General features: G+C 39.8%; 6 protein-coding genes across 6 annotated transcripts; 3 read left to right on the plus strand and 3 right to left on the minus strand.

Annotated features, from left to right (window-relative positions):
- Positions 1-927: 927 nt before the first annotated feature.
- EAE97_000048 (uncharacterized protein) lies at positions 928-2,810 on the plus strand (the record flags this gene model as incomplete). The annotated part of the gene is made up of 2 exons (XM_038870558.1): positions 928-1,118; positions 1,166-2,810. 2 exons carry the CDS (start codon positions 928-930, stop codon positions 2,595-2,597), a joined length of 1,623 nt encoding a protein of 540 aa, XP_038737919.1. The 3' UTR covers positions 2,598-2,810.
- A 358-nt stretch (positions 2,811-3,168) lies between these two features.
- Positions 3,169-3,627, plus strand: EAE97_000049 (uncharacterized protein; the record flags this gene model as incomplete). The annotated part of the gene is made up of 1 exon (XM_038870559.1): positions 3,169-3,627. One exon carries the CDS (start codon positions 3,169-3,171, stop codon positions 3,625-3,627), a length of 459 nt encoding a protein of 152 aa, XP_038737920.1.
- Positions 3,628-4,535: 908 nt separating this feature from the next.
- Positions 4,536-5,560, minus strand: EAE97_000050 (uncharacterized protein; the record flags this gene model as incomplete). Its single annotated transcript, XM_038870560.1, has 2 exons — positions 4,536-5,460; positions 5,535-5,560. The coding sequence occupies 2 exons, from the start codon at positions 5,558-5,560 to the stop codon at positions 4,536-4,538; spliced, it is 951 nt and encodes a 316-aa protein (XP_038737921.1).
- Positions 5,561-6,875: 1,315 nt separating this feature from the next.
- EAE97_000051 (uncharacterized protein) lies at positions 6,876-8,637 on the minus strand (the record flags this gene model as incomplete). The annotated part of the gene is made up of 3 exons (XM_038870561.1): positions 6,876-7,439; positions 7,922-8,162; positions 8,252-8,637. 3 exons carry the CDS (start codon positions 8,635-8,637, stop codon positions 6,876-6,878), a joined length of 1,191 nt encoding a protein of 396 aa, XP_038737922.1.
- An 8,915-nt stretch (positions 8,638-17,552) lies between these two features.
- EAE97_000052 (uncharacterized protein) lies at positions 17,553-19,984 on the plus strand (the record flags this gene model as incomplete). Its single annotated transcript, XM_038870562.1, has 2 exons — positions 17,553-19,105; positions 19,155-19,984. The coding sequence occupies exons 1-2, from the start codon at positions 18,145-18,147 to the stop codon at positions 19,982-19,984; spliced, it is 1,791 nt and encodes a 596-aa protein (XP_038737923.1). The 5' UTR covers positions 17,553-18,144.
- Positions 19,985-20,678: 694 nt separating this feature from the next.
- EAE97_000053 (uncharacterized protein) lies at positions 20,679-24,304 on the minus strand. Its single transcript, XM_038870563.1, has 3 exons — positions 23,348-24,304; positions 22,322-23,292; positions 20,679-22,185 (listed from the first exon to the last, which is right to left on the minus strand). Exons 1-3 carry the CDS (start codon positions 23,969-23,971, stop codon positions 21,117-21,119), a joined length of 2,664 nt encoding a protein of 887 aa, XP_038737924.1. The 5' UTR covers positions 23,972-24,304; the 3' UTR covers positions 20,679-21,116.
- Between the last annotated feature and the right edge of the window lie 1,025 nt (positions 24,305-25,329).

Raw genomic sequence — 25,329 nt, forward strand, 5'->3', positions numbered from 1 at the left:
CTTGTAATTCTATCTACATTGGCGCCAGGTTCTCAAGGGAAAGACTGGAACGTGCTGATTGTTGGGTTTTCACCACATATCGAGTGGAACGATCAAGCTGGGGTAAATAAGAATCTAGAACGGATGCCTAAAGCGAGGACGCTGCATATGGGCTGCAAAGATAGAACAAAACTGTGTCATCCAGAAATGAGCATCATGTAGAGCTTGGAGTTGGACTCACATTAAGATGTGACTTATTATACAAACCTCGCTTGACAAAGGAGTAGAACAGTCGAAGATCTTAGTCCCAACAACTCTGCGCACAACCTTCGTTTTGGGGTTGTTTCAGACAACATTAAGATAGAGCGTGCATTGAGAAAGACTGGTCGAATATTTGGCTGACTATCTCACTTCACAGACTAGCAGTCTGTCACGAGAAATATGGTGGTCACCGCAGAAAATGTTTGAGTAAGAAAATGAATCGTAGACAGTATTTCCGCAGTTGTCGTTCTGTCGTATTTCTTCCTTGATATCTGTGCCACTCATCACGCAAAGTAACTTTGGTTGGAGGTCTTTTTTCAAGGCAAAAATGATAAAAATCTTCAGCCAATCACATAGGTATTTTACATTCGGCCTGGAGAATGATAGCAGAAATTTGAGGTGCCTAAATTGTGGCTTTACACATATTGCTCCTATCAATTACCCCGTGCTTACCGGAATGCAGCGGGAAACCTTGGCTTCATCTATCTATACTTCGTGATTGGTGTCAGGCAAAACATGGCGTGCGGAAAGTGAGGCTAGGCTTCTTGATTCTTTCACATTGTGCGCACTGCCTCCACGGGGAAAATGCAGATCTAATATTGCACATTGTGGGAGAAATAATATCGTTCTTATACAAATTCATGATTTTGTTTCTTGTTTAAACATGATATCGATGCGATCGCAAAAATGGCAATTTACAGTTCGAATGGTATTCTCATAGCGATAACTACGACCTTTCTGTGGGCGGTCATAGATGCTGCCAACGTCAATGCTACTGGCTCTACTGATGGACCTATTGGCGCGCATAATAGCGATCCGAGTGTTCACTGCTCGAAAACCCGATGGTACAATGTGTTATTTTTCTATCTCAGCAATTAGTAAGACGCACAGCAATTTCCTTGATGGTAAGCTAAGTATTCTATAGTTCCATTCACGCAGCAACTGTTCGCTCTCTTCCGAGAGAAAGTGCATGGGCATCTGCTGCGTACAAGGCTTGCTGTCTGTTGGTTCCTTACGCAGGAGTCCGCCGAGGATTAAATGTATTCTTGAGGGCCAGCATGTTGGCAAACACACCTCTCCAAATGGCAGCACGAGCGAATGCATTATGCATGGTAGTACGTTCACAAGACTGGAGGCCCAGGGACGGGGACTTTATTCGTGGTTGTGCACTTGATGCAGCTATTCCTGATAATGACTGTCAAGGTTCCTGTGGACCTAATTTTCTTGACAAAAGCACAACGATTGAACATATGAAGATGACAGACTTTCATGCATGCACGTCAGAGATACAATCAGAGACTTCAAATAGCACGAATCCCCGCGAGGTTATTCTACATGTCAGAGCCCCGTATGCGCACTATGCACCAAAATCAAAATGGGCCCAGTTGGGTTTCTTTATGCTCCAATCTTACCGTTTCCGCGCGATGTCTCTGGATCAGCAGTTGGTACGTGTAGGTGATATTGAACTACATGGCCTTTGTCAATTACCTTCAGGCTTTACGCTTTGTTTTGTACCACCACATATGGCTATTAATCCTCGTCATACTGTTTCTGGTATCGGATCCTCCATGGCCATCTCTTCACAATTCTCTGCGTTGCAGGTATTATGGTCCATTGCTCAAACATGTATAGGGTCGTATACGCTGTACCAATCGAGGGGTTCACAGTTAGAAATTTACGGATACGCTGCCTTCGGGTTGACCGTAATACCCTATGTGATTGCTAGCATTATCAATCTGCTAGCAAGCTTGGTCAGTAGGCAATACGATAATGTCTTCTTGGTTCATTCATCGATCATGGATGAAGCAATTAATCGCGGTGCAGTTGTGGATGGAGTAGTTGGATCTATCGACCGAGTAGAGGATGAAGGCGAAAACTTAACTAGCGAGGATGAATTAGGCAAGCTCGGTAACTCGGCCGTCGTGTTCAGAGGTAATATGAATGTAGAAGGACGATTCAGTTGCGAAGTTGACACGGCTGAAGATCTGCTAGCATACACACTCATGCCCCCAGAACCCCCTTCTTGTACACCACCGACCAAGATTCAAAGATTGAAAAGATATCTCCTAGATATCTTTGAAGACCCTTCTAAAGTTGAAAAGCGTCTGGCCTCGAGCATTCAAGCTCTAAAGAAAGAGAAATGTATACTCAGCATACCCTCCCATAGTTCCTTCACGCGTTTGGCCCCAACACATCTCGAACCTATCCTCCTCTTCCTCGCCTCTTTGATTCTCATCACTGCCGTCGCAGCTCCCTACATCATAATTTACATTCTCACCGGCTGGCAAAAGAGACAAGCAACCTCCACCCAAATTAATTTTACTATTCATTGGCTATGTCTGGGGCATTCAAGCTGATTATTCATCGCGGAATTTGAGAGACATACTAGGAGGACTTATTGGGGATGGATACTACTTTTTGTGGTGGTTTGTTATAGTTGGGCTCCCACTGGGGGCTTGGTTGTTGTGGCACAGGAAATGTATGAGTTTGGGCATTGTGAGTCTTTGTGAATTGTTTGCAGTGGTTATGTGATTTGCAAATAGATCAGATAAGAGCATTTTAGATTCCTCTGTTTAAGTGATCATGCCCATGTGATTCATTTCCAGTGAATTCTACTACCAGAATTTGCAAACCGATCAATATCAATCTTCCATACACGTCTACGAACATTGAAATAAGCACCGTTCAATTTAATCCAATGATCCAATTTTTTCTACAACGATTTATTTAGTTTTCATATACAAGTGCTTTGGTAGTTGACTCCAAGGCTAGAAGCTCAAGGGATAGGGTCTATAATATGAATATGGCATGCCTAATTACGTCTCTTTACGGTTGTTCAATCATTGTTTAACCATGACGCTGTATGTTTGATCTCGATTTTTAGTACAGATAACGAGGAATCTATAAAAATGCTTCCTACATCGGAATATGAAGACAAATACTTCGAGAACAACTCTCAGATTCATCGAGAAACCGAAAATACCAAACCGACCAGATCCACAAACGTCAGCAGACTCCAATCCAACACCAAAGATGTGCAACCCGGTCATCTACCTCTGCCAGCACCTTCCCACCGTCGTAAGCCCTACTCCCTGGCTTAGCTGCTCCTCCCACCCTGCCCAGTACCAAAGCAACAGAATCATTCCTATGAGTTTTTTCTGTAAACCTGCGCCAGGAACCATCGTTGTGCGACGTCCACCCGTTAAAATATTTTGTCAGCGATGTCGTGATAAGTGGAGACTAGGAGGATTCTATGAGATAGAAGCTACGGCAAGTATTGCGAGGGTGGATAGAGCGTTGGCGGGAACAGAATTTCGGTTGACGAGAGAAGAAATTCAAGAGGGCTTGAGGAAGGCAGATGAGTTATTTAGACGTGAGGGATTTTGAGTTTTGAGGCAGAGGCAGAGGGGCTTGGAAGGTAGTGGGTTTTATTCTGAGGAGTTATTCGATGGGAGGGTGATGAGAAGTGGTAGGTTGATATAACGTCATATCGATGTTTAAGCGGCGTATAGATTTACAGCCAGCCAATACTACCTTCCGAGGTTGGCCACGGACGAAGACTATCGAGACCAATTCACTAGGTATATTCTAGATACCTCTATTGTCCAATGAGCATCTTACTGGGATATGCTTCTAAGTACCTAGGTACTTCACATCAAAGCTAGCGGGCCGGGGAGCAGTTAGTTATTTTCAAAAAGGGTTCATCACGGAGAGAGTGGCAGGAGATGATTTCTGGGGACTTTCATCCTTGGATTGAGGTATTCAAGGGAGATCAAAGCTAACCTTTTACTCTATTCTTGAGCTTCGGCTCAGGAGGCACTGCTTCTCATGAAGGGATGTTGGGGTGGAATACAAGATATCTAGATTGTCGAAAGGTCTTTCATTTGTATTTCCCGGCCCTCGTGAAGGTATTTGAAATTCATTAATGGACTAGAATATCTCTTCCCGATATCAGCGTACTCAATTTTTCATCGCAGTTCCAAACTACTCGATGTCTACCGCTCGGTGAGAAAAATCATTACTTTTAATTTCAACTACAAGCCGTGAACGATTGTAACCTAGCTCTCAATTGAAACAGTCAACATTTTTCTCTTATTCATTCAAGTCGATTGATACAATCATTACCCAATCATTCATTTAAATTCAAACAATGGACATTCAATCATCCATATCAACTCGTACTTTGGATGTACATTAATTCAACCCAATCCAGACATTGCCCTTCTATCTACCCAAAATAAATCATAAGAACCCAGGCTCTGCATACTAAGAGAATTTTAAACAATCATTTCCACTCAAGGCTTTGTAGCATAAAACTTCGGCTTCGGCGGCTTCGGAATCTCCTTGATTTCCATAACCTTCCTTCTACACCACGGATCCGAACAAGGACAATCCACCCACTTCTCCTCGTGCGTAGGATTCGCCACCTTCTTTTCCCATGTCTCCTGTTTCTCTTTTATTTTCTTGCACTTTTCACAATCCGGATCCGTACATTCGTAGTCGATGTATATTTTATGACAACGATGGGCATCTTCCACACAAGCCGTAAGACCGCAACGTCCATTACATTTAACCATTTCATGTTCACGCGAACAGTGTTTTGAGCGACGCGGACAAATTACCCATTTAGGTGTCCCTTTTGAATGATCTTTTTCTTTTTCTTTTTTCTTGGTGGGAGATTTCGATTTGGAGGGTTTGTGCTTATGGTAATGGAAAACTGTACCTTCTGATGATTCGTCATCGTAGGAGGTATCAGAAGGTTCATAATATGATCTTCTTCTCCCACCACGATATCGATGATACCGGTAGTCTTTTTCTCTCTCCATCTTTTCCAAATGTACTTTTTCCGCCTCTTTTCTTTCTTTCCTTGCCTCTTCTTGATTGCCTTTCTGAACCACTTTTCTCCACTCCCTGGTCATGAGATTCTCATCGACTCCCAACCCAGAAAGATCACGGATACTTTGGTGATACCAATCTTCAATTGGTTTTGAGACTTTCCAATCTTGAGAACTATGACGTTTGCGATAATGCTCTTCAACCATTGTCATGAGACGTTGCAGGAAGAGAACAAATTTAAACTGGTCTTTTTGTGGATCGAGAAGAAGATGATTCTTCCAGAGATGCAGAGTTTCATCGTGGGACCCATGATGGCGTGAATGATGGGAGGGAGGGAGGGAATCTTGTCGTAAGTAAACGCGTCCAAAGAAGGGCCATTTGTCGCTGAGTGAGGGGTTAGTTATGAAGTTATGGGGATAACGGGGGAGGTTGCAAATAGGAATGGACACAAGTCTTACCTAGCGGGATCGGGTAGAACAACCATGATTACAAATTGAATAAACTTCAAGTGACTTGTTCCGGAATCGAAGATCCAGGATAGAGAAACTGTCGTAATGTGAAATAAATAAACGAATTATTTCTAAATGAATGCTGATGAAGTATGCTTATTATTATGATGCAAATCTTCGTGATTACAAATGAATTTGAGGTGAATTTAATGCATAAAACAATCAGTACTCTTCCGCATACCTTCTTTTGTGACTTTCTCGCAGAGAAGTTCTAGAATAAGAGTAATTCTTCACTCGTGAAAAGAAAAAGAAAAAGTGGCAACTAATGACACTATGAATAAAGATGAAAAGCCATGCGACCCATTGCCATCATTATCAAATGGTCAATAGAGGTCTCTCGATGAATCATCCGGCCTATTAACCTGGAAAAAAAGTTGTTCGTGAGCAGAAATTGGTGAATGGGCGATTTTCGTATCCACAGTCGGCTTTTGAAATTTGGCGAGGTCGAATAGGAGGCCCGCAGTGTTGGTTTGAGTAACCCGCAACTAACCTACTTACAAGTAGAAGGAAAAATTAGAAATTGCGTAATATCAAGCTTTTCTTTTCGGAGAAAACACAATCACGACTGTCAATTGACATGCAAACCTGATGAGATAGAACGAGGTAGATTCCATGCATTAAATTGACCAACTAACATCTAGAAAGATGGGTCAATAGATACGGATTGCCATACAACTTGAGTTTATCATCACTTCAACTTCAAGAAACTGGCCTGAACAAAAGAAATCCAACAGCTATGGAACCTCAGATCAAACACTTGAAGCACTTCTTCGAGAGAGTTTGATCCATGGTAGCCAACAGAGCCTTCTTACTGTGTATGAAAAATAGATCCAATATGAGGGGTTTTGGGCTCTTTCCGAGCGCTCCGAGTATTCCATCAATTCCTGTGCTCTAGTTGCCCATTCTGCATCTTCATCCTTCTTCATTGCCTACAGTGTATTCTTGATGAATTTATCATATGCGTCCTGGAATATGCATACAAGTCGATCCGCATTGAGAACTAGAACATAAGTGGCAGCGGCAAGGAGATTAGCGGCAAGAAGATTCAGGTAGCTGAAGGAAAAATTGATACTCCATGCAAACTAACGAATTGTAAGCTGTGAAGTAGATTGGGTATTAAGAATGCCTATCTTACCGAACAAAATGATAGAGCGAGAAACAAAATGCTCATGAATGCCAATAGCTTGATATTTTAGTTGAAGCGAGTAGAATTTTGTGTTTCCATCAGTATACTCGTGCTGATAAGCTGAGACAAAAATATCAATCAGAGGGCTCTGTATATAGGATACATCACACATTTCTTGCATGTGGGAAACTTACTTCATCTCTGAGATATGTGGCTTCTTTCTGCTTGGTCTCCAGTTTCGATGCTATATTTTCTATATTTCGAAGCTCGCTACGTAACATGGCACGTACTCGTCGAAGTCCCTCCAACTCTTCTTCGGTCGTAGTTTCGCTCGTTTCTTGCCCTAATAGGTTTCGGATTTGCAAGACATTCTGTGATATACTCTTATGTAACTCCCTCAGCGTGGAGATGGCCCAAGAATAATTTTTGAATCGCGAAAGAACTTCTTCGTCAGAAAACACCTTTGCGTGATAATCCGGATCTAAGAATGCAGGCTTGTCACCAATAGATTGGTCGAAATATTTCAGTATTTGCTTCCAGCGATTTGCAGTCTCGGATATGGCGGTATACGCATGGGAGAATACGCAGAATAGCATATTTCCAGAACTAGTTTTTAGATCTTGAATACTATGACTTGTATAAGAAAATGTAGCAGGATTCGTTTCCAATAGCGTCCAATATTTGCTGTCGGAGATCGATGAGCATGCTAGAAAACTGGTGGCTTGTAACTATGAATTTGTGTAAGTAACAAATCAGAAACGATACTAATGGAGAGGAACTTCCCTTTATCCCCAGATGTACCCGGATGAGTCTATTTACTTACGTGGTATTAGCTCTCCAGTAATTTTCTTGTTACCAGTGCCGATGTACGACTTCCTGAAATATCATTGCTTTCGGTGTGTATAAACACCATTGTTCCAAAAATTCCAAGGAATACTTTCGATCTTTCCAACGGGTATTGTTACAATTTCATAGAATTTCAGATCCAAAGAATAACGATCTTCAAATCCCGAGCCAGGGTTTGGTATGCCCTGCTTCGACAAAACGGAGGAAACATTCAAGTCTTGCACCAGGCACCTTGACCTGGTCTCCGGAGCCCAAATTGAGCTTACAAAACATGTCAATAACACAGAGCTTTTCTTTGTAACATTGAGAAAGATAAGATTGGGGTAACCACGTACATAATTCTTCGCCAAGGACCAGACCATACCTCAGGTGATGGGGTACTACTACCAGACAAGCTGGTCACTTGATTTTGACTGTTGTAATCGATCGGAGATTTTGCGGTACTACCGCCTCCACTTATATTTGAAGCACCAGGGTCGATGGTATAAAACTTCGTAGTTTTATCGTCAAAAATATCCATAATTCTCGTTTTCCCTCCATTGAACCATTTCGGAACATCTCTATCTTCTTTATGGATTCCCTCTAACACTTTCAAGGCCGTGTCGCTACGCGGATCTATCAGCCATATTTCCGCAGAATAATAAACTCTCGAACCAAGTACGAAGATTAGTTGACGGGAAAATTTGGTACTTACGAACTTAATGAAAGGAGTGAGCGTTTTGAGAAAGTAAACTTGAGGCGGCCATCTTCACGAACTTCCCAAGCATTTCCTACTAATAGAGACCACCTTTCCTGTTCCTCGACAGTGCCTATTCTACTGGGCAAGCTCTTAACAACTCCGTCATTCCTTCTACGCTTCACTTGATCATTCTCATATATTTCGGATATTCTTACGCTAGGAAGGGGAAACCCTCGCGTGGAATCGTTTCGTGTGGAACCTTTCTTCTTAGGTAGGCTTAGAGTCTGTTTTTCTGTCAGACCAAGACGGCCGTGACGTAAGGCTTTGAGTTCGACGAGAATTTCTTCGAGTAAAGGGGTCATTGTTGTATTATCCTGGTTGATATTTGTAGTTTCTGCCATTTTGAAGTCAGAAAGGTGAAAACACACTTGCAGAGCGAAGATTAACACGTTTCTCGATACTTGAAGGTGTTTATTGATGTACTCAAGATATGGAGGACATATATAAATACAACATAGTCTTGTGCCATGAGTCAGAATTGTACTGTGAGTCAATAAGTCGAGGTCAATATGTCATGATTATTCGTATTCACTGTATTCATGGGATTTATTTAGAATCTTCGAGTCACTACATAATCACATATTACTTGAAAGTTGCCTAATCAACACCACTGTGATTATAAGACTCATAGACGTCAGACATTCTTCAAATATTAATGGCCCTAGAGAAACATCCTCTCTGATACGAATGAATATATATACAGCACTAGCTACGAAGGTGAAATATAATGTAAAGCAAAGAAAATTCTTCTTCTTGTCATGAGTAAAAAGGGGAAAGAAAGAACCAATGGGTAAACACTTTGGAACAACATGAAACAGAGTACAACGATAGTAGGTGCAGTCAAGCGATATCAACATGATGAAATGAATTTCTTGATAGATACTATGAGAAAGTTTCCGTCATTCAAAGTCGTCAAACATAGTAGATGATTGAATTAATGGACGAGATCATATATGAATGATTCGGAATGAGAAAGGAGCTAACAATCAAGTGACTTGAACTCACAGTCTAATGTTCTTGATAGGCTAGAGAATACTCATACTTCATAATATCCGATACCTCAAAGCAAACCAATGAAGTTTATTCGAGCAAGTAAGTATCAGGCAACTACATGTATTATCTAGACTTCAGTTTAAACACCTTAGATGCAATCATAACTTACTTTCACAATACGAGACTTGACGCAATTATAGCACTATATCATTCAAATCTACTACAGATGCTAGATGAGAACAGATATCTGATTGATATCAGCTGGAATCAAGATTCAACAGTCCATGATTCAGTCCAGGTTTAATTCTATCTAATGTATTATCTACTTTTCTTCGCACGACTCTGAACTGATCAGATTATATCAGCTCTCCCAAGATATTCTTTTGAGTACTAGAAAGTTGTAGACTACAGTCTAACTTCTATATGTGGAATTTCTCCTCTGTCGAACTTGGCATATGATCGATATCAACTAGTAAACGAGCGAGTATATATATCTGATATTGAATCTATAGATAAACTACAGACATTTCAATCGCATTCCAAAGGGAAGATAGTAAGTTAAATTATACTGTACATAGATTTTTTAGAGCTCTCATCTCTGGAAGTACAGACATAAAGGGGAAATCCGTCTACGTTTCCTCGTCTAACGCTAAAGGACTTCAAGATCATTATGATATACTAAAATTATTTTCCATGACCTCATCTACTACTTCCATCAGCATCATACTATGATTAGGATTGCTATAGAAGCAGTCCACTTTCTCATTTGATTATTTAGTTTCATGATAGCTGTGGTAAGAATTTCGGTATCGTGAACACATACTGTAAAATTGGCTTGCATCGCCCTCAACCCCTAATTGATTTCCTCAAGTACCTATGCATTCATCTCAAACACACAAAACTCGAACAACCTTTCCTTCTTTCCATCTCTCAACATCAGCCATCAAATCATCACAATCCTAATCCCACCATATCAAGCTATCTAGCCCAAGTATCACCCCTCAACCCATATTTCCCACTCAAACAACAACAATGACTCACTTCCGTCGTAATACAGAGTGATATAGATGGCTTCCTCCTTACACGCTGTCTAAATTTATTCTATGCAATGTATACCACGAATCATAGTTGCAATCACAACTACATTCAAAACATCAACTTAATCACTCATTACATCTAGCGAATAAGGTAGTATGACTTACTATTATAATTACTGATATCAGAGCATTTTTATTACATCAGTGAACAATTACACCGATCAAATCTGGAATTCCTTGTACACAAGTGTTCAAATATAAATATACCTAAAAGTTTGAGATACCTCTACTCCAACGTCAAAAAAATTTCAGCCCACGAAAGATATCAGACTCATTCCTTCCTTCCCCTCAAGCGAAGAAGCGAGTGATATAAACGAATCTCAATCATGGAAGGAGAATCCGGCAACCATTGTGACTACTCCAGATTCCAGAAGCCCAATGGGATACATCTAAAGCCATCGATCTTCTCCAGATACACAAATGCAGATTATATATTATCGATTGTATACTTACTTTTGCAAAGCCAGTAAACAAACATATCAAAGATCCAATTCTCTACCGCTTCAGCTTTTCATGACTCTCCCTCCCTTAGTCTCCTCTCTTTCCTGCCTCCCCTCCTATCTCAAGCCCAAGTAGGATATACGTATCATGTCCTATCCACCTTCAATCTCCTCAATCCCCATCCTATACAGCTTTCAAAAATCATACTTGTATTTAATCTCTCCTCGACAGAATTTTTCACATAACCGTCACATCATCCATATAATATCAGTTATACAGAATCTACCACCATCCATTCGTCCATCCAACCCCCCTCATAATGTCTGTCTATTAATATATTACTTATAAAACCCCTTCCTGTCCCTCCCTCTGTTCCCCCCTCAAGTTATAATCAATATATCCTACGATCCCTCTAAATAATTTAAAAACTCATTTATTCAGCCTTTTCGTTCTTCATTCTTGACTCCCATTGCTAGGAAAGAGAAGAAGAGAAGAGAGAAAGAGGAGAGCTTCCAAACACTATACTACAAGTACAGTTCAAAAACGAAAAAGCACATGTCTTTACGACAAGATATCTATCTCCAGTAATAAAGTACACAATACAAAAAATCACACAGCACCATACCCATACCCATACCTCTTACAATTTCAATCATAACAACAACAACAACAATCGATAACAAGTCTACCAGAAACCAAGTGAGAGACAACGAGTCAACCAGAACGAGTTAAATTCCCAGGATCCGCTCAAACCGACATGGAAATCAATCATTCAAGTTCAAATTTCAACTTTCGGATACTATTCATTTATTCACTACACCCCAGCCCTAGATAGCAAGCACGCACGCATCAACATATCCTCAATCAGCCTTACGGGGAGAGAATTGAAACATCACAACCAGTATAGCATATACGATATAGCATCCAGAATGGCATTCATCACTCATGAACCCTTATTGATCCATCCACCCACCATCTACCGTCCACCATCCACTCAGTCCCTCCCTAAAAATAGAAACCACAGGACGAAAAAAATGAAATCTCCACTGAATCCCCTCTCCTCCGCCCCACCATTAACCAACCACACGCAACACTTAATTTTCTTTCCCTATTTTACCTTACCTTACCTTACCGCTATACAACGTATGTATCCGTCCATCTAGATACCAGTCCAGTCTGCCTCGCCTCGTCTCGTCTCGTCTCATCTCATCTCAAACAATGCCCTCTTGCTTGCTTCAGCTCAGCTGGGATATGAATGTTTGAGAAGCCCTGGAGAAAGTGGGGAGTGGGGATTATGGGATTATGGGAAGAATGGAAACTCGATAAGATACATTTTACAATTGAAGATAAAGTACTCTTCTTGACCGTACTGGTATAGCGAGGTTGAAAAAAGGAGCCATTAAAAAAGAGATAGGTAGTATAAACGCGGAAGAAATTCCTCCTCCGTTTCCATCTCTTGCTCATCCGCATACTTACCGCTGGTCCCCACCGGAATTTACCCATCGACTTTATATTTTGAAGGGATCCCCCTTGAAATTTGAAGAAGGGATGTTCGAGTATATACTCTGTATGTTGATATAATGACACCGACACAATTATACTCCATACCGGAACTTTCCTCCCTATCGAGTTTTGAGTTTACTACCTACTTAATCAGTAAATCCAAATATATGAAACGAAATAGTCTACAAGAGGATGGAATAACCGATTTGATATACCTAGTATTACAATCAAAACCATAACCATCCCTATCAAAAAAAGGAAAAAAGTCAATTCTGAAAAAGAAAAGAGAAGCGAAAGGTTAATCTCAAATTTGAATGATATAATTAGTATAACATGATATGATATACAAGACAGTACACACACACAATAGAAGTTCCTCTTCCTCTTTCCTCCCTCCTCCACCTTTCCTTCCACCTCCCACTCTAATCCACACCTACACTTACATACATCTATACCCCTACTTCTGCCGAGGAAAATCTTCTCTCTGTATAGAGTTTGAAGCAGAATTATTACTAGGAGTTGGATAGGTATACTAATACGTCTGTGCACAGCCACCACAGCACTCACTCAGTTACTTCACACATGGATACAACACCAAAAAGAAATCAAGAACGAAAGAAATCAAACAAAAAAACTTCCCGATCTAGTATTAATACATTTCCGATAAACCATCCCTCCTTATCCATCTCCTCCTGCGAATTCATATCTCACATCTTCATAATAAACACTACGTGGTACGTAGAGAGCAAGGCTTAGACTACACTACCTAACTATCTAAGTGACAATACTACGCGAGCTACGGTTTTTTTCTTTGTGAATTATTTATATTTATATTTAACTATATGGGTATGTGAACAATTGGATTGGGTTGGATTGGATTGGAATGGCGAGATGAATCGAAAAGATGCAATGCAATGCGATTCAAGTGCCGAGAGGGGATCTAGGGATCTAGGATGGGAGGGACGGGACGGGACTGACTCACTGACTAAGTGGGAATATGGATATCTGGATATATGAAATGGCTCGATTGGGATTGCCTTCGGGTTTTGGATCTGCATCTGGATCTGGAAGGAGAAGGGGTTTGATGTTTGATGAGTAGCGAGGATGGGATGGGATTGGATGGAGAGGAGAGGAGAGGAGAGGAGAGGAGAGAGAATTTCGGGGTTAAGCCAAGGGGCTCCTGTTTGTTGAGTGGTTTCTCATCTGGATTCTGAAGGTTTGGAGTTGTTGAGGGATTATCTTTGTGTATATATATCTATATATGCATGATTCGGATATGGAGTATGCAATGTGATAGGAAAATATGAGAGTATAGAGTATGAAAGGTGGTTGGTAGGTATCAGGAAAGAAAGAAAGAAAGAAAGAAGAAAGAGATATTAGTAAGTATATCGCATACAGCGTTCTAGATACTTACTTATTAGATATAATTCTTATACTTTATAGATACAAGGTAATTCTATATCAATCATGAACTCTTCTTAAGATTCTAGATTCAGATTTTCGATAGTAGATATTTAGTAAGTAAACTCCTCAAATAGATAGAGAGAGAGAGAGAGAGCTATTCTGTATTCCTTCGAGAATCTTCCTAGAATTTCCATAGATGAAGAATTCTAGATGAAGAATTCTAGATGAAGATATATATCGAGGTTAGATTAGATCAGATTAGATGGTGATATTTATTTATTTATCTATTAGTCTTGAAGTATGTATTGGATTTATAGTATCTAGTAATTGTATCGGTAATTATAATGTGGACTTTTATATATTGATACTGGAGCGATTTCTATCTACTTATTCATCTATCTAGGTATTTGTTATATGTTATCATCTTTCATCTTCCATTTTTTCATATCTACATAACACAGTTACAATACTCATACAATCCAATTACAATCCAATACATAAAAAACCCATACCATACTATACTATACATTTCACATTACAAAACAAAAGGAATCTCCCTTCCCCCCTCCTCCTCCTCCCCCCAAAAAACCCCCCAAGTGAATTGACCCAACCTAATCCAACCTACATTACTAGAAACTAGATCCATTTGAAGTAGAAGGAAAATGGAAGGAAAGTAGAAGGAAAGTGGACTAAACTAAACTAAAATCAACTAAGCTCATCCACCATACAAACTACCGTACTTCCTTTATAGTCTCGAGCATGTTTTACATACTTAGTTGTACTCCGTCGGTGTTTTTCGTTTTTCGCGAGGGGGTGGGGGATTAGATGAATATAGTGTAGTGTAGTGTAGTATAGTGAAACGAACGGTTAGTGTGAATGGTATGATAACGGGAATTACAACGGGAAAAAGAAAAGAAAGAAAAGAAAGAAAAGAAAATAAAGAAATTTTTTGATCGGAAGGAATATAACTCGATAAGATATTCATATTCACGTCCAATTCAAAGTTCATACCTAGTCATGCACAGTCATCCATGGATATTCACAATTAAATTATTCTTTTCTTCTTCACTACCTATTAGATATACCTGGGTAGTCATCACCATATCAAAGTACTCTAGTTAGTTAGTCTTCGAAGTTCGAGTTCAAGTTGAAGTTCGAAGTTCAAGTTTCAACTCGGACATTGTGAAGTATTTTTTGAGGGGAAATGTCATGTCACGTCACGTGCGATGCTTCGGTCCCGAAGAGAGCTTGGATCTAGAATGATTGAATAAGTGGATGGATCTTTGACGTTTTGATTTGATAGGCGAGAGGTTTACTAGTATTTGATTGATTGATTCATGCATTGATAATAATAAGTGTTTATGTATTTAGATTTTATTTCGGGCTCCTAGTATACAGGTATAGTAAGGGTTTAATTTTATGAATGTAATGGAATGAAAGTAACTTGAATAGGAAATATTCCCTTGGGCGCAGCATAGCACAGCACAGCAAGGAAAGAAAGAATCTGAGAGAGAGAGAGAGAGAGAGAGAGAGAGAGATATTGCCACGCGTTAGCGGCGTAATGATGATGGCTTTGTGGTGGGTGGGTGTGTGATGTGTATGTAGCGGGAGTATGGTGATGGTCTGGTTGGTGTGGTATGGTGTGTCTGGATTTGAGGAGTGATGTAGGTTGAGGGATGGGAATGGAGAGAAAGAGAAAGAGGTGGCTTTGAATATTTATCTGAGGTTTGTGTTATATACCTACTGATATGAAGTAATTACCTAGTTCTTGGGAGTGAGGGATGAATGATATCCATAATATGATATGGGATAGTAGGTATGGCTTGGAGGGGCTGTGTATATCGTACCGGTATCTCGTAGAGTACGAATTAAGTAAAATAAAAAATTACGAGAATGCGAGGATGGATGACATAAGATGAGATGATGAGAATGAATGGATTGGATGGATTGGATGTGATGTATGTGATGTGTGGTGTGATATAGAGAGCGCTTAGTAAGTAAGTTTTTATGTTTATGTAGGTACCTATCTACTTGTGGATAACTGGAAGGAAGTAGGTAGTATTGAGATGGTATGAGGAGGTTGTATGTATAGTAGCTATACTTATATATGTAGGAGTGAATGGGATATGAAGATTTGATAGCACTTTATATAATAAATCTCTATAATTATATGTATTTAGATCTAAGTAGGTGTAGTAATGAAATCGATATTGAAGTTTTGTTATATATATAACGTGGTTTATCAGTGAGTGGGTTATATCAGTGAATGGGTTATTTCGAAAACTATTTAAATCAAGCTTTTTAAAATATTAATATTTTAATAACTAATTATTATTTTCTTAAATAAAAGATTTTAAAAAATAATTAAAATCTAGGTTTTTTATTAATCTAATTTTTATAAAATAATTTTATTATACTTTAAAAAGAAAAGGAAATTGTTACGATTTTCGTTACAAAAAATCTATTTTTATAATAACAGCTTTATAAATTCAAATTTCTTAAAATTAATAAGATTTTTAATATTCTTATATATTGAAATATTTTATATTAAATTTTCAGAAAATTATATCTATAAATAAAGAAAGTACATAGTTATATATAAACAAATTTTATATATAAAATAAGTGATTCATTTACTAATATAACTTATTCACTGATAAACCACGTTATGCCAACTCGAAGAATTAGATAATACAAAATGGAGTTATATATTTATCTGAAGAACTAGATATATTTATATAGTTATATATATATATATATACATAGACAGATAGTAAGTATAAATAAAGAATAATAATAAAGATCTCTCTTTAATATCTGATTCATATCGAATTCGATACTTGGGATATAGTATTCAAGTGATAAGTACTCCTTCATTATGAACTACTAATATTCATTAACAATTCTATATCATTTCTCTTCTGATAATTTGACTGTATATCTACTTCGTAGTATTATATCACTTGTGTAGATGATCAGATATCTAATCAGTGATTCATTTGATTCTGTTCTCTTACTAGTATGATATGATGATAGATACTATACTATAAATGTAGTCATCGTCAACGAGCACGAATCCTTCATAGTGGTAATACTATTCCTTGAATGATTGATGTGAGATGATATATATTGGCTTATAAACTACTACAAAGTATAGTCAATTCATTCAACATCATACCGGTATACAAAGACCTACTCTCCTCCCCTCACAATACTCTCTACTATATCATCATATAATATTCAATCAATACCTCTTGATACCTCCTCATGCCTAGAATATCTCAAATCTCCAAACCAAAATCATGAAATCAACAATCAAAACTACCCAATCGAGATAGCAATTCTCTCACAGCCGATCCCCCGATCCCCGAGGGCTATTTAAATCAATGGAGGTGGATGCACCAATCACATCATCTGATTTGAATGATGAACGCGCGTTCACTTCATTTTCTGTTTCCCGTTTTTGATCAAAGCCACTGAGGTATGGGTAGTGAGTGGTGGTGGTGGTACTGGTGCGTGCTGGTACTGGTAATAGATAGATAGCACTGACATTGACACTTTGGATCTAGGTATGTATGATTCTTCCGTGAGAAGAGAAAGGAAAGGATGGATACCTAGGGAAGGCAACAATTTAGGAAGGGAAGAAGGAAGGGAAGAAGGAAGTGAAGAAGGAAGTGAAGAAAGGAAAGGAAAAGGAAAAGGAGGGGAGGGAGGGGAGTGAAGAAAGGAATTCAAAATTCATAATACATGATATATTACTAGTTAATACATTTTCCATTTCTTATTTCTGACTTCTCTTATTACTTTATTACACTTTAACGTTAATTATATGGAATTTTATATTTCATAACTTGATTGTATTATTGAATTATTTATTGTATGCTTTATATGCTTTACTAGGTATTCTTTATTATATATCCTTCTTTACTTGATCTCCTTCACATATCCTTCCCTCCGTACACTACATTAAACTACACTACACTACACTACGCCCCGACACCTAATCCTATCCTGGCTCATCTACCCATTGTCTAGTGTGTTTGAAAAAACAACAAAGTCCGATTCTTTTTCATCAATTACTTCAATTACTCAATTACTCGTACATCACATCACACCTCTTTAAAACTTCCTTCCATTTACTCTTCGAGAATATCTTCATTTATCTGGTTATCAATTGATTTATTCATCTCATTCATCAAGAACATTTCAAATCATCAAATCAAGGAAGAAAAGGAATTATCTCAAGGAAAAGAAAGAGAGAAAGAAAGGCTTTCAATATCATCGTCGTCAAATCGAATCCGAATCTAACAAATCAATCAATCAATTCATCCATCACTCACTCACTCACTCACTCACTCACTCACTCACTCACCACTTCAATCACCATCAATCACTACCTCTTCAACAATCATGAAGTCCGAATCATTAACCTCAACTCCTCAAGTCAGTTGTTTAGATCCTCTCGAATTAATCGATTATACCGAATATGAAACGGTATCATATCATTCACCCTCTCTCTCACCATCGTCTTCCAAATCACAATTCGTCCCACCCTCCATAAGATCATCCGCAGTATCGACTCCAACCACATTACCTTCATCAAATCAACCAACGCTTTCCGGTCCCAGTCATCAATACGATCTCTACAGACAACAAACGGGTATTCCACAAGGGGCCATCGCAAATACCTTGGCCGTCAATGAAAACAATGGTCACATCAACCGATACAACTTTCAAGATCCCTCATACTTCTCGGCCATGAGTCCAAGTGAAGAATTTGTGGATTTTGGCACGACTCCATCTCGTACCCCATTCCACCCATCAGACGTGGAAATGGAACAAGATCCAGCCTTCTTCTACCCCGAACAAAAGTTTGTGGACCCAAGCAATATTGGATCTCAAACCTTGCCCGTCGGAAACGTACTGCCAACACAATCTAGTCACGTCGGTCGTCTTTGGCCGGGTATGCATCAACAACAAGCTGCTCTTGCCAAAGCTCAAGCACAACAAAAGCAACAACAAGCCATTATCGCACAACAACGTCAAAATGCTATGGCGGCGAACGGACAACAACAAAGACAACCTCAACCACAACAACAACGCTCCAGAGCACCCACGGGTACCGACCCTCTGGTTGAGGAAAAGATTTCTCAATTACTCAACTCGATGAGACAAAGCAGTGTCGTGACTGATGGTGATGATGGAAATTCTCAGAATATGACACACGTTCATCGCATGCGAAAGGAAGAAGAAGATATGGATGAAGATGAAAGATTATTGGCGAGTGAAGAAGGAAAGAAGCTTAGTAGCAAGGAGAGAAGACAACTTAGAAATAAGGTGTCAGCTCGTGCTTTCAGATCAAGAAGAAAGGGTAAGCACAGTGTGACATCGAAAATGGTTCTAATACTAACGTTCTTTAGAATACATCAGTCAACTCGAAGGAGAAATTGCTGTCAAGGTTAATGAGAATATGGATTTGAAGTCGCAAAACAGAGCTTTGATGGAGGAAAATACTCGTCTATCAGATCTTACAAGAATGCTTCTTTCTTCACCTGCGTTCTCTGGTTTCCTCGACACTTTATCTTCCAACCCAGCGACTCAACAAGCACCACCTCCACAACAACAAGCTCCTATTCAACATGAACAGCCAAGACAAGTGAGAAAGGATGTTAACCCATATGGTGCTCAACAACAGATGCAACAACAACAACAACAACAACAACAACAACAACAACATATTGGTATGGTCATGATTCCAGAACAAGCGATGGATTTTGCTATGCTTGATATCAATGCCGACGGATTTGGCTATCAACCACAAGTTTATTCCGTTCTTTCTATCCCAGAGACGGTTATCGATTCATCAATCCTCTCCGGAAAATCCTCAAACCTCGTCGATTCATTACAATCTGAAGATGAGAAAGTAGAACTTCCAATTGTTGAACGTCAACCAGTTCATGAACTTGCACCATCAGCTATTGTTGAGGAGATTGTTGATGAAGAATTTGATGCCGATCCAGCATTTGCTCTTTTCGCTGAAGACACCTCATCAACTTCAGCACCTTCAACCGAATTCAACTTCGATATCGATTTCTCTACTCTTGGCCTCAACAAACCTTCTCAATTCGAACTCGTCGTTCGTGATATTGAAAGCGAAAAATTAGTTTCAACTAATGCTTTCAATAGAGCAACTAGGTTATGTAATAACTTGGACTCGATGATGGATAGATTAGAAGCAATGTTCATGTAAAGGGGTATTGAGTAGAGAGGATAAATAAAGGAGAAAAATCTTGCATTTGTTGCTGCGGTTTAGCGTTTCTTTTGGGAAGTCTCGACAATTTATTATATCTTCTTTTGTTTGTTGTTTCTTAGTTTATATATTTTATCTTTTTCGTTTATTACCTGGTGGGATTTTTTGGTTTGTTTGTTAGGGGATTTGGATCGGTGCGCTGGTGAGGCTTATTTGTGAAGGATGAAATGGATAGAATGATAGGAGAGGGGAAGGATAGGGAGATGGGGTTGGGCTAGGCTAGGTTGGGCTCACAACAGAGATGAACACATCTTTATTCTTGAGATGAAGATGAGAATGGGAATTCGAATGTTTGACCTGGGTTGAATGGAATTGAATAGGATGGAATGGGATGGGATGGGATTGAGGGAGGAAATAGCAATAGTATATTGATATAGGGATTGATTTGGATAGAATAGGAATTTTAAGTATTACGACTATATACTTTGTGCTTGATTGACGTTGATACTTGTGTTTGTGTACTTGCTTGATGAATGTATTGTGTACTTTTAAGTTTTCTTATATGGGATAGATATCATATCCTATTCTAGTGTGCCCTCCTTACTTATTAATCCTATAAATTCCCTCTATGAATTTCATCACTCACCATTATCACTATCGTTTTCATCTTTGTTACCAATTTTTTTATTATATTCATATATTCATATCTTGTATCATTATCCTACTCATCTCGTATCATTATCCTATTCATTATCCTATCCTATTTATTATCCCAATCATCAATCATTATTCATTATTCATCATTTCTCATCCCATTTATATTTATACATACATACCATCATACCATCATACCATCATACCATCATGTCATCATGCCAATTTATCTACATTCTTGAGCTCCAATTCTCGTTTCGTTTCGTTTGATTTCGTTCGTTCTTTATTTATTCATTCATTCATTCATCTCATATTCCTCCCCTCATAATTTCTTCCCTTCCCTTCCCCTCTCATCTTCTTCATCTCCATTTCCATCTCCATCTTATTCCCCTCCATTCATGACCTTCAACACCCCCTACCACTTTCCCATTCCCATTCCCTCGCCCAACCCAAAAACCAAAAACCAAAAACCAAAAACCTAAAACCCCTCCGCAGCTTCACTCAAAACCTCCCACAACCCCGCCGCCGCACCCCCCAAACCTCCACCTATCCCCGCCGCCGCGAGATGATCACGCCATTTACTCGAACTCGAACCCAAACTCGTATTTGCACTCGGCGTTCCCGAATTTTGTCTCCGTGGCTCTGAAGAGCGGGGATCTGCATCGCGAGAACGGCGGGAGCGGGAGCGAGAATGATGAGAGTGAGAGTGAGAATGAGAATGCGGAGAGCGGGAATGGGAATGAGAATGAGAGTGAGATTGATGGCGTCGGGAGTTGTGGGGGGTATAGGAAGGATTGGGCGCATATGTAGGTGAGGAGCCGGACGGAGATGTAGAGTAAGGAGCGTAGAGATTTGGTGAGAGATATTGATTTTGATTTATTTGTGGGGGAGGTCCTTGTCCTTGAGGGTAAGGAGGTTGAGGAAATTGATTTGGTGTTGGATAGGGGGGTTGATGCTGTGGAGGTGGTGGATATCCTTGTTGGGAATAGTTTTGTTGTCCGGGAAAAGAACCCAGAGGTGCGTATCCATTTGGTGTTTGGTTTATTCCGGGTATTTCCATACCTCTTCCTGGAAGTGAATTATTCGATGCAGAATATGGTGAGGGGGAGAAATGTTGAGGCTGAGGTTGGGGTTGTGATTGAGGAGCAAACGTATAATTTGCTTCACGATCTCTTTCTCTGCGATTATATCTTTCCGATCTTCCCTTTCTTTCTCTTCTTTCTCCCCTCTCTTCCCATTCGTCACCTCTTCTACCGTTTCCTCTTGCATCCCCATTTCTTTTCTCACCACGTTTTCTATGCTCATTTATATCTGAATCTGAATCCGAGCTCATCTCCGAACTAGAATCAGAACTGCAAGAAGAACTCTCCTCATCCTCTGAGTTTCGTCTTCTACTTCTTTCACTGCTTTCCCTCCTCTCCCTTCTTTCTCTCTGCTCAGGGTGATTTCTCCACCAACGCTCTTCTCTCAAAACATGCGAGCGCTCAGCATATTGTTGAATTTCCTCTTTTGTGAGAATTCCTAAGATAGCTACGAATTCTGGTCGACTAATTGTAGACATTTATTAGTATCACAAATATTATGTCATATTTGATCACATAGTTTTCCTGCTAACCTCTTGATATCTATGACATATATTATGACATATGTCCTGAGAATAAAAAGAAACGAGGGATGACTTACGCTTCAAATCTTCTCCCGTCTTTCACCAATACTTCTGGTGATATCAAAGATCGTTTTACTTTTGTCCATTTTGCATCTTGAGGGATTTCATGGCCAGATGAATCTGGTGCAATTTTTGACTTGAGAATGGAAGTAGGAATGGGAATGGGGATCGTGGAATCGTGAGGATTATTTCCACTACTAGGTGTAGGCGTGTGGGTTTTTGATGATTGGTTGGCATCAGGAAGATCGAATCGAACACCGCTTGTTCGCGGTGATGATTTCTGGACTGGGTCCGAGCTATGTTTTGGTCGTAGTGTCATTTTTTTCAATTCAGCTTGTGATTGTATGTGTTCGTTGGGAGATTCATTGAGATATGAGTTTGAGTATGATTTTGAATTCCAACTTCCTGGAGAAGACGGCGGAAGAAGTTGAGAATTACTTGTTGTAAAGCAAGGAAGCAAAAGAAGATCCGAGGTTTGAATTATTGAAGTATTATTATGATTCGAATTAACTGGATATCGTGATATCGTCTGATGCCCCGATGACGTATTATCCTCAGAGTTTAATTTTGAGCCGCTAATATCCTTTCCGCAATGGGATTCTGAGATATCGAGATCTGTGGTTGAGATTTTGGGAGTTAGAGGAGGTGATAATTGTCGATGAGAAGTTGAGGATATATTTTGTCCAGGATATGGATATGAGTCGACGAGAGATTCGGGTTTGGGTCTTTGAAATTTCATCGCCGGAGGGAATTTTATATTGTCTTCTCTTTGAATCATTTCTTTTGCTCCAGGGTCATTGCGCCCTGAATTGATATTGGTATTATCGAATGAAGCTGGTGCTACTTGTGCATGAGGTGATTCGGAATGTGTAGAGTCCCATCGTCCTTTATGAGAAGTTCTTGGACTGGTTTGAGGTGTAGATGCAGATGGATTTTCGATTAGTAGCCCATCTTGTTCCATTTGTCGTATATATGCAATTAGAACATCCTATAAGTCTGTTAGTAAGAAGCAATTATCCTACCACATGAAAATATCCAAATACCTTATGTCGTTCCAAAACCACTCTATTGACCCCCTCTCCAACTAGATTCCTCCTAAACCATTTCCAAATCTGCAAATTATCCTCCTCATCCTCATTCTCAGAACCCATCATTTGTAAAGTCCCAACCCTTCGACTCCTATCCGCTGCGATATCATCCACCTTATCCAACAACATATCCAATTCGCCCTTCCCGTCCAACCCTTCTGTGCCGCTTGCATCTCCACCTTCCTCTTCGTCAAGGAGCGAATCGAGAAAATGCGATATATTCTTCTTATGCGAAATCAACCTCACTCGAATCCCACCCAATTGATCCATCTCATTACTTCCCAGCCTTCCACCTCCATTTCTCCCATACCTCCCCAGCAATCCATCAAGTTGTCTAAGGGTCCCCTCACAATCCCCGATAATCCCCTCCACACGTTCCCAATTCCCCTCATCCCACTCCCCATTCCTCTCTTCCTCCTCTTCCTTCAACTCCCTCACAACCCCATACAAACCCTTCACTTCCCGTCGAATCTCCTCATATTGCGCACCCGCCTCTCTGCATTTCCGATACACATCGCGACAAAGTATCGATGCTTTTCTTATATCTGATGATGTTCCCACACTCATTTCGTTTCTCATTCCGCGCTCAATATTCGACTTCAAATATGCAATTCCAAATTTTCGAATGTCGCACTTCGATGTCGCAATCGATTCCAAGTTTCGAGAAGGCGAGGGAGAGAAAGAAGGAGAGATCAATTATAAACCCATCCCTTTGATCAACCCAAAAAGTGGCAAAGCAAAATAATTAATCAATCAAATGAAAATCAAGATACGAGTAGATATGCGAGTGTGCGTGTGTGTGTGTGCGATATGATGTGTTGTACTCTCTTCTTGCTTTCAATTACTTTGCTCTGCTGCAGCGAAGTGGATATCTTTTTCTTTCTTTCTTTCTTTCTTTCTTTCTTTCTTGCTGAGTTCTCTGTCTGATAACCTATGATGAAAGCTCCGACGTAACGAACCACTCCACTTTATTATACCCCGCAATATTTTTCTGGTCGAATTCCCAGATTTCTAATCGTGATGATTGTATTGTGCCGAGTTTCGAGTCCTGAGTTGCGAAGTTGGGGAATTCGTATCGATATATCCGTATTTGTTAATGATGACTCGAGAAAGTACTTGGATATAAAATACAGCTTCAAAAATACAAATTCACAATCACAATAGTTAATATAATTCACCCAAATTCATTACTCAGTACACAAACAAACCCGAGACCAAAAACTGAATTAAGATGGAGAATCTCGTAAGTTTCAGATTAACAAACATCCCTTAGAAGCTGCATAGAAGAATAATCGAAGCCATCAATCGAGGCTGAGCTGAACGAATGGGTACCGGTAGAATAGGTAACTGTTTAAGAGATCTCTCTAGAACTACCGCTTGCCTTGATGAACCATATCATATCATATCATATCATATCATACCATACCAGATCCAGAAACCGATAATCATATTCCAATCCGTTCATCCATCCATCCATCCATCCATCCATCCATCCATCCATCCATCCATCCAAGATTCCAAGTGACGTCGCGGGAACGAACATCCATCTCTCTCCACCTATCCTATCCGTCTCTCCGTCCATCCATGAACCATCCCTCCCTTTACTATTTACCCAATCCTTTGTGGCGCAGTTCCCATCAACCCATCAACCCATCAACCCATCAACCCACAACGATCGCCGCAGTGTCGCACCCACTGCGTAACAAAGGCGTGAGGCTCAGATTAAGGCTTATACAATTCGTATCCACTGCACGCGTGCGAACAGCAACGCTGAACCGAGCACCCTCTACCTATCATGCCGAGTTACCGCATCGTGTTGCAGATAACAGAGAAGTGTGGAAGATGATAGGTTCGCTAAAATATCCTTTGACACATTTTTCTTGCCGGTGCATTCAGGTTGCATGAAGGCTTCGGGAAAAGATGCTAGAACATATGGT

Source organism: Botrytis byssoidea (genome assembly GCF_014898295.1).
Source record: "Botrytis byssoidea strain MUCL 94 chromosome Unknown BBYS_001, whole genome shotgun sequence".
NCBI classification, from domain to species: domain Eukaryota; kingdom Fungi; phylum Ascomycota; class Leotiomycetes; order Helotiales; family Sclerotiniaceae; genus Botrytis; species Botrytis byssoidea.